This window comes from Salmo salar, chromosome 24 (genome assembly GCF_965601325.2).
Source record: "Salmo salar chromosome 24, fSalSal1, whole genome shotgun sequence".
Lineage (NCBI taxonomy): Eukaryota > Metazoa > Chordata > Actinopteri > Salmoniformes > Salmonidae > Salmo > Salmo salar.
The window spans coordinates 35752501-35765721 of NC_138314.1; the positions used below are offsets into that span (position 1 = coordinate 35752501).

General features: G+C 43.5%; 1 protein-coding gene across 1 annotated transcript in view; it reads left to right on the forward strand.

Moving 5' to 3' along the window:
* The window catches only part of LOC106585748 (multiple C2 and transmembrane domain-containing protein 1), a 153435-nt gene extending 146581 nt beyond the window's left edge, over positions 1 to 6854 (forward strand). Inside the window, exon 20 of the mRNA XM_045707019.2 lies at positions 4226 to 6854. Coding sequence (XP_045562975.2) covers positions 4226 to 4297 — 72 coding nt within the window. The 3' untranslated portion in view covers positions 4298 to 6854. The remainder of the gene's footprint in view (positions 1 to 4225) is intronic.
* Positions 6855 to 13221: the final 6367 nt, after the last annotated feature.

A 13221-nucleotide genomic window follows, 5' to 3' on the forward strand; every position in this document is an offset into this window, starting at 1 on the left:
CCGCTAAATAGCAAATTAAATGACTACCTGCATTGACCCTGACTCTATACACACACACTGACATCCCAACACACACACACTACATACGCCCAGACCCACATAGCACACGCACACACGCATACTGACGCCACACACAGTCACACACACTGACATCCCAACACACACACTACATACGCCCAGACCCACATAGCACGCGCACACACGCATACTGACGCCACACACAGTCACACACACTGACATACCAACACACACACTACATATGCCCAGACCCACATAGCACGCGCACACATGCATGCTGATGCCACACATATTCACACTCACCACATATGCTGCTGCTACTGTCTATTATCTATCCTGTTTGCCTAGTCACTTTACCCATCTCTATATGTATCTACCTCAATTACCTCGTCCCCCTGCACATCGACTCCCAACTGTTACTCCCTATACAGTATATAACCATGTTATTTTTACCCGTTATTGTTATTTGTTATTCACTGTGTATTTTTGTCTTGTGTCACTATTTCTATGTTTTTGTATCTTTATCTTAACTCTGCATTGTTGGAAAAGGACCTGGAATCAAGCATTTCACTGTTAGTCTACACCTGTTGTTTACGAAGCATGTGACATATACATTTTTGATTTGATTTGATTTTAACAGGCAGTGATATTACCTTGTCCTGCATGGGATGTGTTGTAGGCTTTACCCTCACTCCCTGCTTTGCCTTTGAAAAGATGTCTAATGTTGTATGACAGTGGATTGATGGCCTACAGTATACAAACAACAAAACTCAGATCAGGGTTGTTTCTGTGCTCCAGAAAGTGACCCAAATGTCTCCTGGCAAAGCACTTATTTAAAGTGAACCTGTCCCACCCCCAGATGTGCACTCACTCACTCACTCACTCACTCACTCACTCACTCACTCACTCACTCACTCACTCACTCACTCACTCACTCACTCACTCACTCACTCACTACCTCACTCACTCACTCACTCACTCACTCACTCACTCACTCACTCACTCACTCACTCACTCACTCACTCACTCACTCACTCACTCACTCACTCACTCACTCACTCACCTCACTCACTCACTCACTCACTCAATCATTCATGAACCCATTCACTCCATCACTCATGGACATGGCATGATCTCAGCCTCACTCGACAGACAGTGGCATCCCACCAGCTCTGCCACGGCCCCCTAAGCTCCCATAATGAAACCCTGACTGACACAGTGCAGCCGTTCATCCCAGCAGCAGCAGCACAGATGAGATGGGCCCATATAAAAACCTGGGTCCCCTGGGCTCCTGCTCCAGTGGCTGCTTTAGTTGGCCAGACTAGAAAAGGATCCCAACCCACATGAAAACAGTATCTGTCATCACCCCACTGTTTTGTGGCCGGAATCCTTCTCTTCCCCCGTCTCTCTCCCTCTCCCCCTGGGTCTGTGTTCATCATCACCAGGACCAGTACATATGTACAGAACCAGGTCCTCTAGTTCCTCCACTCTGTGCTCCTCCACTCTCTCACCCTGTCCTTATTTGTTCAGCTGTAAATTGATCCAATGTTTTGAAAGATATTTTGCTTGTAGGCCGTGGACAGTGTAGCTCTGAATCAGCCCCACCTGGTGCTGCTAGTGATAAGAAGAGGAGGAACACATGGACTCCAGTCACCAATCCCTTTATGGGACATTGGTGGTGACTGCTGTAAAGGGGAGTTGAAATAGCATACAGACAGTGTGTGGTTGACTGGGGGGGGGATTAATTCAATGACAGGCTGATGTGTCTGAGATGTTTCGTGTGACAGATGAAGGGTTAGACACTGCCTGTTGAAGTGGTACTGTTAAGCAGCAGGAGACAAATGGGAAAGCAGCTAGCTAGCTCTCAGACAGCCATGATGAGAGATTCTTGTGTTCCGGCTGCAGCGAACAGAGCGACCACACTGGAGAAGGGGAACGCTTAGAGGATGTCAGTCACTTGTCTATCAAATCTTACAGGGTGTCAGTCAGTGTGGAGTGTAATGTACTTCAGGCTTTCAGTGATACCGGGAGAGTGTGTGCCTCGCAGTGTCTTGCGGAACTGTGTCTCTGTAAGTGAGGGGCTAATAGAGTGACAGTCTTTGGTTTTTGAGGCTAAGCTACTATGATGTGATGCTTGAACACCCATTACCTAGTACATTATCCTTTCTCTGGATGAAAGAGAATGTTCTGTAGAAACCCCCACTGGCTCCCTGTCCTCCTCGGCATACACTGAGTATACCAAACATTAGGAACACCTTCCTCATGTTGAGTTGCAATAAAACATTGTAATGAATCTAAAATAAATCACCCCATCTCTCTCTCTCTCTCTCTCTCTCTCTCTCTGTGTGTATTGTAGAATCTGTACTGGTTTGGTTACCCCAAGATAAAAGCCTCAGCCAGGTCAACAAACATTTATCCCTGGTCCCCAGCCCTCCCCCTCCCCCGCTCCCTGACTGCTCTCCTTCCCCCTCTCGCTCCCTCCTTAATCTCCTTCCTCCTCTCCCTCATCTCCTTCCCTCCTCTCCTTCCCCCTCTCCCTCCTCTTCTTCTCCCTCCCCTTCCCACTATTCCTCCCTCCTCTCCTTCTCCCTCTCCTTCTCCCTCTCCCTCTCCCTTCCTCCTCTCTGTCCTCTGCCAGGTTAAGTCATCTCTGGAGCCACCAGAACATTCAGGGTGGTTCAGACTGGATGTGGTTCGTGATCCATGAGTGACAGATGGTTCGTGGATCCGTGGCTCATGAAGTCACTCATCTTTCCAGTGTCTGTTAATTATGGTGGATTTGAGAGAGAAGGTTACACAATGCCTGGAATAAAGGGCCGCTTTCAGCCAGCCCGCTGCAGCCAACTCTGAGAGGAGAGTGAGTGAGGGAGAGAGTGGGAGTAGGGAAGGGGGGAGGGAGGGGGGGGGTTGAGAAAGGGAAAGGGGATTAACATGAAGTCTACATCATGGTTGGAGAATATAAGCATGGGAGCAAATGTCCAACATGGCCTTTCTGACTACAGGTATTTTTGACCACACCATGACGATAGACTGTAAAAGTAATATGGACCAAGCCATCGATGATATCACCCCATTGTTTCCTATGAGAATGCTCATTGGTGCATTTGAAGATCAGAAAGTATAATTTCAGCATCTCACCACCTTGCTACATGGAAGAGTTTTTGGAAACATCGCATGGGCACTTTGAGCTACTCTAGGAAGTGACATTGGATGCTAGCTCAGTGCTGATCCCTCTGATTGAAGGCCAACCGAGGTACTGCAGGCTGCCATTAGCAACTAATTTATAATTTTGACTTTGTCTGTGTGTGATATTAACGTGGTTCCAGGAAATACATCTGGTGAAATAGAACCAATTATTGGTACCATGATAGTGTTTGATGTTTTTTTCTATATCCACGAATTTTCACCACGAAGATCGCCATTTCCCCATTCACTATAATGGGTGATCCTGTTTTCTGGAAACAATGCCTGTAGTACCACGGTCGGCCTTCAACTTGAAATCATTCTCCCCTGGCCCGGGACACACACAGGTCTGGTTTATTTAGTGTGATTTGGAGATAGGTGTGTTACGACTGTCTGGTCCCTTATTCTGTTAGAGAACACCGCATAAGAAGAAAATCATGAATTGTGTTTATTTTAATGGAGGTTGTGTGTAGTTGGCCTCAATCTGACTTTGTTCTTCATCAGACTTGTAAACGTACTGTGGATTTCAAGCCTAGGCATGGTAATACAGTTTGCATTGCATATCACAGTGTTTCATAGATGGAGCAACACAACACACTGCTACAATGCGGCTGGAGCCCTAGCCACGGCTTGTTAAGGGTTAACCTTTGTTTCCTGTATAGCCTCCATGGCTCTGTTCTCTCTCCAAGCTTTCCCATGAACCCTTGCCTTGCTCTGTTTGTTTGTGTGATTCCTTCCCCCAGGCCACTGTTCCACACAGCTTGACGGACAGACGAATGGACACACTGAGCCTTCCCAGGGGTCTCACTGACTCTATCCACCCCAGCATCCTTCGCTTTCCCCACCTGACCGCCCGCTCTCTCTCTCCCCCCCTTTGTGTGTGTGTGTGTGTGTGTGTGTGTGTGTGTGTGTGGTGTGTGTGTGTGTGTGTGTGTGTGTATATATATATATATATTATATATATATATATATATATATATATATATATATATATATATATATGCGTGTGTGTGTGTTTTAACAGGTGCAGTACCGAGAGCTGAAAGTGGATCCCAGTCATAGTCCAAATAAAAGAAAGAAAAACAACCCGGGATAACTGGCTTTGCCCGCCCACGGAATCTTCCCTCCCTCACCCGTCCAACGCCAAGAAGCAGAGAAACACTGGTTTGAACCAGCTGAAGTCTCTCCCTCTCTGTCTCTCTTTCTCTCTCTCTTTTTCTCTCTCTCTCTTCTACTGACTTAAAAAATATATATGTACTTGTACAGGCTCCCGAAGTGTAATTATTACAAAGAGATGAGTTTGGATGAAATAGCAGACTATTTCAGACCCAGGTGTTTACTGAACCAGTCTGACAGATGTCCATGTCATGCCGTCCTCGTAATGTTCAACTATGAGTATCACACTTATGAGTTCATTCAACTGAGGTTTCAGAGATTTCTCCATAATAACCCCATTAGGAACATATAATTGAACCATCCCAAAGCTACTTACTAGGGCTGGGAATTGCCAGGGACCTCACAATACGATATTATCACAATACTCAGTGCCTTCAGAAAGAATTCACTCCCTTTAACTTTTTCCACATTTAGTTGTGTTACAACCTGAATTTAAAATGGAATCAATTGAGATGTTGTATCACTGATCTACACACAATACCCCATAAGTAATGTCAAAGTGGAATTTAGTTTTTAGAATTCTTTACAAATTCATTAAAAATGAAAACCTGAAATGTCAATAAGTATTCAAGCCCTTTGTTATGGCAAGCCTAAATAAGTTCAGGAGTAAAAATGTGCTTAACAAATCACATAATAAGTTGCATGGACTAATTCTATAATAGTGGCATTATTTTTTAATGACTACCCCATCTCTGTACCCCACACAATTATCTGTAATCGAGTAATGAATTTCAAGCACAGATTCAACCACAAAGACCAGGGAGTTTTGCCAATGCCTTGCAAAGAAGGGCACTGATTGGTAGATATGTAAAAAAAAAAAAACAGACATTGAATATCCCTTTGAGCATGGGGAAGTTATTAATTAGGCTTTGGATAGTGTATCAATACATCCAGTCACTACAAAGATACAGGCGTCCTTCCTAACTCAGTTGCCAGAGAGGAAGGATTTTAAAACAGTTAGAGTTTAATGGTTGTGATATGAGAAAACTGAGGATGGATCAACATTGTAGTTACTCCACAATACTAACCTAAGAGTGAAAAGAAGGAAGACTGTGTAACGGTTGTCGTCGGGAATAGAGGACCAAAACGCAGCAGGAATGTGGATGCTCATCTTGTTATTTATTTTAACTAAAGAGAACACCAAAATAACAAAACGAAAAAAACGCACGAATAACAAAACAGTCTTGTCAGGCTCACACATGCAAAACAAGAAACAATCTCCCACAAACACTTAACCAAACACATACCCATATATAGGACTCTCAATCAGAGGCAACTAGAAAACACCTGCCTCCAATTGAGAGTCCAACCCCAATAAACTAGACATAGAAATACAAAAGACTAGAAACCACATAGAAATACAAACCTAGAACATAACCCCAAAAACCCGGAAATAATAAATCTAACACCCTACTACATAAACCATCACCCCGAAACACATAAACAAAATACCCTCTGCCACGTCCTGACCAAACTACAATAACAAATAACCCTTATACTGGTCAGGACGTGACAGACTGTACAGAATAAAAAATATTCCAAAACATGCATTCTGTTTGCAATAAGGCACTAAAGTAGATCTGCAAAACATGTGGCAAAGAAATTAACTTTATGTCCTGAATGCAAAGCGATGTGTTTGGGGAAAATCCAACACACAGAGTCCAATATTCTCAAGTATGGGGGTGGCTGCATCATGTTATGGGTATGCTTGTCATCGGCAAAGACTATAACGTTTTTTAGGATAAAAATAAATGGAATACAGCTTAACACAGGCAAAATCCTATAGGAAGACCTGGTTCATTCTGCTTCCAACAGACACTGGGAGATGAATTCTCCTTGGAGTTGCTAACCAAGACAACATTGAATGTTCCTGAGTGGCCTAGTCATAGTTTTTTACTTATATCGGCTTAAAAAATCTATGGCAAGACTTGAAAATGGCTGACTAGCAGTGATCCACAACCAACTTGACAGCGCTTGAAGAATTTAAAAAAGATTAATGGGCAAATATTGTAGAGTCCAGGTATACAAAGCTCTTAGAGACTTACCCCGAAAGACTCACAGCTTTAATCAGTGTGTCTAACATGTATTGACTCAGGGGGTTGAATACTTATCTAATCAAGATATATCAGTGATTATTTTTCATTCATCTTTTATACATTTTCAACATTTTCTTCCACTTTGACAGAGTATTTTGTGTAGATTAATGACGCAAAATTACAATTAAATTCATTTAATCCAATTTGTAACCCAACAAAATGTGAAAAAAGTAAAAGGATGTAAATACTTACTGAAGGCACTGTAGGTGCCGAAACGAAATGTATTGTGATTCTCACGATTTTATATGGTTCGCTTGTAATGTTATTGAGACTGAATGTTCCAAACATATTGCTCACCATATGTCTGCTGCAGAGGGACAAGAGAGAGCCATAAGAAAGCAAGATTTGATCAGTCATGAAAATAAAAGTGCTCAAAACAAATTGGCTCCATATTTAAAAAGATGATGGAGAACAATCTTTAAAGGAAAAATACTGTGCAGGTAAAGCCAACTAGCGCAAAAAGTGATTTTTTTCCACCATCACTACTATTTACCAGGTAGATTGGATATGTCAAGACACATTTCAAAACCAGCAGGGGCATCATACACCGCAAAAATCTGATGGGGCACGTGAGGATGGTTGGGGTATGGTCTGGAGGAAGGCTTGCTCCACCATCCATAAGTTGGAGAATTTAGAATTTTTCAAACACCCAAAATAGCTTTTCCTGCAATCTAGAGCCATAATCATTATTCTTAATTCTAGGTAATATCTAAGCATACCTCTTGAGCTGTCTGTATCCTCCTGAGTGGTGTCTGTATCCTCCTGAGTGGTGTCTATATCCTCCTGAGTGGTGTCTCTATCATCCTGAGTGGTGTCTGTATCCTCCTGAGTGGTTTCTCTATCCTCCTGAGTGGTTTCTCTATCCTCCTGAGTGGTGTCTGTATCCTCCTGAGTGGTGTCTCTATCCTCCTGAGTGGTTTCTCTATCCTCCTGAGTGGTGTCTTTATCCTCCTGAGTGATGTCTCTCTTTTCATCCTGAGTGGTGTCTGTATCCTCCTGAGTGGTGTCTCTATCATCCTGAGTGGTGTCTCTATCATCCTGAGTGGTGTCTCTATCCTCCTGAGTGGTTTCTCTATCCTCCTGAGTGGTGTCTGTATCCTCCTGAGTGGTGTCTGTATCCTCCTGAGTGGTTTCTCTATCCTCCTGAGTGGTGTCTGTATCCTCCTGAGTGGTGTCTGTATCCTCCTGAGTGGTTTCTCTATCCTCCTGAGTGGTGTCTGTATCCTCCTGAGTGGTTTCTCTATCCTCCTGAGTGGTGTCGCTATCCTCCTGAGTGGTTTCTCTATCCTCCTGAGTGGTTTCTCTATCCTCCTGAGTGGTTTCTCTGTTCTCCTGAGTGGTGTCTGTATACAGTATACAGTAAGTTACCACGTTGATTAGCTTCTATCTCAGCCAGTATACAGTAAGTTACCACGTTGATTAGCTTCTATCTCAGTCAGTATACAGTGAGTTACCACGCTGATTAGCTTCTATCTCAGCCAGTATACAGTAAGTTACCACGTTGATTAGCTTCTATCTCAGCCAGTATACAGTGAGTTACCATGCTGATTAGCTTCTATCTCAGCCAGTATACAGTGAGTTACCATGTTGATTAGCTTCTATCTCAGCCAGTATACAGTAAGTTACCACGTTGATTAGCTTCTATCTCAGCCAGTATACAGTGAGTTACCACGCTGATTAGCTTCTATCTCAGCCAGTATACAGTGAGTTACCATGCTGATTAGCTTCTATCTCAGCCAGTATACAGTGAGTTACCATGTTGATTAGCTATTAGCCTGTTAGCCTCCAGTCATGTTTTGCTGCTTGCTCACTGTACATAGAAAACGAAAACAGACACACCCCTTCATTTCAATATCAAATGCTGTATTTGTACACGTCGAGTTGCACAAATCCCACATTGTGCAATGTCTTTTCACTTGGTAGGCCTATATATATATATATATCACCCTATCCCAGTGGTACTTGACTATCCAAATGAATGTGGAAACTTTAAAACATCAAACACCCTATTTTAAATTAAACTAAAAACTTCTGCAGTCCTGCCGATATGCCAGTCTTCACTCCCATCGATAGCCCAGATTAGTGTTTTTCTACCCAGAAACGTAGTGTCATTTCCCCCAGCAGAGGCAGGAGAGTGTGGCTTGTTGCTGTGCCACTGAGCTAATATAGATGTCACCCTGTGCAGACACAATCGCCAGGCAGGCCTTAGGCAGCCCGAGCAGTAATCTTATTTGAAAGGCTGGTCTCCTCTCCTCTCATCTCCACATGTGTTGCCTCAGTGGGCACAGACAGACACACACATACAGTACACACACACTCCGACGCTGTGCCCCAGGCTGGCCGCCCTCTCCATCTGCCCCACCTCCTGTGCCCACAGCTCAACTGTGATCTCTTTCAAGGGACCGTGTGTGTGGTGTGTGTGTGTGGTGCGCCTGTGCATATGTGTTTATGCAAGCAAACAAGCTAGTTGTGTGCTTGGTGTGTGCCCATACACTGTGTGTACATGCTTTGTGTGTACATGCTGTGTGTGCACATGCTGTGTGTGTAAATGCTGTGTGTGTGTATATGCTGTATGTGTATATGTTGTGTATATATGCTATGTGTGTACATACTGTGTGTATATGATGTGTGTGTAAATTATGTGTGCACATGCTGTGTGTACATGTTGTGTGTGTAAATGCTGATTGTATATATGTTCGTATAAATGTATATGTAAATGATGGGTGTGTATATGCTATGTGTGTACATGCTGTGTGTGTAAATGCTGTGCGTGTATATACAGTATGCTATGTGTGTAAATGCTGTGTGTAAATGCTATGTGTGTATATGCTATGCATGTAAATTCTGTGTGTGTATATATGCTATGTGTGTAAATGCTGTGTGAATGCTGTGTGTACATGCTGTGTATGTACATGCTGTGTGTACATGCTGTGTGTGTACATGCTCTGCGTGTAAATGCTGTGTGTAAATGCTATGTGTGTACCTGCTGTGCGTGTAAATGCTGTGTGTAAATGCTATGTGTGTATGTGCGTGTAAATGCTGTGTGTGTATATATGTTGTGTGTGTAAATGCTGTGTGTGAATGCTGTGTGTGTATATGTGCTATGTGTGTACATGCTGTTTGTGTAAATGCTGTGTGTAAATGCTGTGAGTGTACATGCTGTGTGTGTAAATGCTGTATGTGTACATGCTGTGTGTTTAAATGTTGTGTGTAAATTCTGCGTGTGTGTATATGTGTGTATAAATGCTGTGTGCGCATAGGCTATGTGTGTACATGCTGCGTGTTTCAATACTGTGTGTAAATGCTGTGTGTGCACATGATGTGTGTATATGCTGTGTTTGTACATGCTGTGTGTAAATTATGTGTGTGTATATGCTTTGTGTGTATATGCTGTGTGTGTATATGCTGTGTGTAAATTATGTGTGTGAATGATATGTGTAAATGCTGTGTGTGTATAAATGCTGTGTGTGTGTGTGTGTGTGTATGCTGTGTGTGTGTGCATGTAGCTCCGGACTAAAATCAATAAGAAAATAGGTGTTTTATTGTCACATGCACCTGATAGGTGCAGTGAAATGTGTTATTTTACAAGGTCAGCCATAGTAGTACGGTGCCCCCGGAGCAAATTAGGGTTAAGTGCTTTGCTCAAGGACACATTGACAGATTTCTCACCTTGACAGCTCAGGTATTTGAACCAAAGCTCTAACTGCTAGGTTACCTGCCGCCCTTGTCGGTTGTTGGTTGTCGGTCTCCTCTGGCACAGGAGATGGATGTGGATCTGAGTTTGAACTTGAAGGGTGAGCTAGATGAGCAGCCAGCCAGCCAGCCGCTGTGACAAAACAAGACGCTTAGGGGACTTGGACCAGAGACGGCAGGGGTGTGTGTGTGCGCGCGTGTCTGTGCATGCACCATTTTTACTAAATCCCCCCCATCATCCCTCTCTCTCTCCCGCTCTCATTCGTCAGTGGTTGGGGTCACAGCCCTGTCTGAAAGGAAAGTCTCCTGGGTCTCTCCTAGAGCATCTTTTGAAAGATCACAGCATAGGCTACATCTGAGAAGCCTTCCACTCCTCCATATCCACGTCTCCCTCTCCATCGCTTAAACTTCAGCAAGCGTAGATCTGTCACTTTGGAAGGCCATTGATTTAGTTTGTTTTGAGGAATGCACTTGAAAGACAATAACATGCTCCATGGAGAACTAGACCTAGACATACGATTAATATCATCCTCACCAAAATACTCTTTTGTGTCTTTTTGTACTGCCTGAAGGGGACATTTTGTAAACCTGAATATGTATATTTGTGTACTACTGTATGTGGTAGCTATAATTTACAGTAATTGTGGTGGTATATTATGTGTGGTCTTGCATCCAAATGCTCTGAGTTTTATAAAACTGTATTGGCTGTGTTTAAAAGCAAAGTTAAAAGTGATTTTGTTTTGATGAGACAGAGAATGTATCTGACAAACATAAAGGAAAAAGGCACTTTCATTTGCACCCATTTTTTAACCTTGACTTCATTTTTGAATGATGTACATAGTAGCCCTTGTTCATTTATGGTTTAAAGTATTTTTTACTCTATGCTTGTAAATGGTCTGATGTTGATGATCTTGTGTAGCTGTATGCTTGTCATTTCTCTCTGAGGTCTTTTCGCCTGCAGTCAGTGCTTGACTAGGGCAGGAGCTCACCGGAGCTGAATACCGGCACCTCACATTTTCTACTGCTTGAGCTCCTGTTCCTCTTATAGAATATTATCTCAAAAGTATTGTGGAGCTCCTGCACCTAAATATAAACAGTACTGGCACCCAAAATGAGTACCGGAACCTATTTCAGTCCAAGTCAAGCACTGCCTGCAGTGTTTCCTGTGACATCGCCTTCACTTTCCCTGTCCTGGTCAACGGTTCTAGAGGACAAAGGTGGGGATTTTGGGGTGGGTGGGCAGTATGAGAAAATAATGTACATCTATTAAGACGATATAAAGGCACCTGATGTACGTAGATTATTTTGAAAAATATTAAATATTTTGTATAAGCTTTGAAGGTTTTTCATTCATTGCCAATATAGTGAGTCATTGAGCTTCACAAAGGCCAAAACATAGCCAGCCACAGGCATGTGTAGGACTGTGTATGATTTTACACAGAAGGGTGATCTGAAGCATGTGTAACTATGTAGATTGTGTGTTTTAGTCTCACCGTGCACAGAGGGGGATAGAGAACCCTTCTACCCCCCTCTGTGAATCCTCTGACCAGATAATTTATTAGTCTGGGAGTGTCTCCACTGTCTGATACCCCTTCATCTAAACCCCTGTACAGCACACCACACAGCCCCATGAACGACGACATACGTACCCAGCAACGACATACATACCTACCCCCCCACAAGAGGTCAGGAAGGAACTGAGGGTTATTTGTTCTCCATCTCTCCTCTTCTCTGACAGACACACACCATCCTCACTTCTCATGTTCTAATCTCTATCTCTCCTAACACACACGCTACAGTATAAGCCACGCTCTCCATTGATGTTCCCCTCTCAGGAAACAGGTCATCCCTCACCGTTGTCTGTGTGGCTAGGTTAGGGTTAGGCTGTTCCCTGGGCAGCCGGGGGGGGGGGGGGGGTCTTACCCCTGGCTACCACACCACGTGGCCCACAGATGAAGCTCTTCCATCTCTGTCCTGTGCCTCTCTCAGGACACTACGTGAACAAACATGACAGGACCCCTCCGGACCCCTCAATAGATGATTCCACTGCCAAAAGCAAAGACAGAACTTTGAGTCTGCGTGCGTGTGTGCATGTTCAACAGATTTCTACCCCAGTGTGTTACCCTTTCAAGAGCTCTGAAATCAAGTGTTGAGCAGCATGGTAGAACAGCAGGGTAGAACTGCTACTGAAAGCACCAGTAGGTGCTACTGCTGAGAGATTGTTGCTGTGTGCTTTATTTTGACTCCTGACCCACCTGCAACTATATATAAATCCGTTGTGTTGGAGGAAGGTGTGGAGTCAGTGAGAGTCACAAGAAGTGGTATATTTAAAAAAAATGTAAGACTGTTTTAAGACTCAAAAAGATTTTGGTCTGGAATGTTTCCTGCATGGATATTCATAGCAGGGCACCTATCAAGGGGGTTATTTCTGGGGTTGTGCAAGAAATAAAGGCAGAGGATATTACTGAAGACATCGATGGAGTGGTTGACTGACCTGTTGACTGACCTGTATAGTGGATGGAGTATTTTTTTTTACTTCATCCATGCTACTGTTCTTTGATTAAGAGTCTCTCCCTTCTCATACGTATAAAGTTAGGATTCATGAGATACCCTCTAAAAGCTTTTGTGCAAAAGCCCCTTCAGTGTCATGAATGTCAAATATTTGGTCATGTGTCAAGTGTGTGCAGAAGGGAAGAGTATTGTATGCCAGAAGAAGTGAAATGCTGCAACGGTGGAGGAGAATGAGGTGTCATGGGTAAGGGTCTTCATGATTTCACAGCTGAGGCAGTGCAAGAAATCCTGTCGGTGAATGTTCCACCGTCACAGGCCCCTGAGTCTGTGTATGGATGTATTTTGAGGTGGAATGTGATTGAAGAAGTGGGATGGGTTTTGTTGGCTGACATGTTTAATTTTGTATTTTGTATGATGTCATTTTCCCCCTTTCCTGCAATGGTTTTTACATTTCTTATTCAATACCCCATCCAGCTGGTGGCGGTAATGCACCATTAACATTGGATGCCAACCGCCGTTAAACCCCATCAAAGAAGAAGACGCA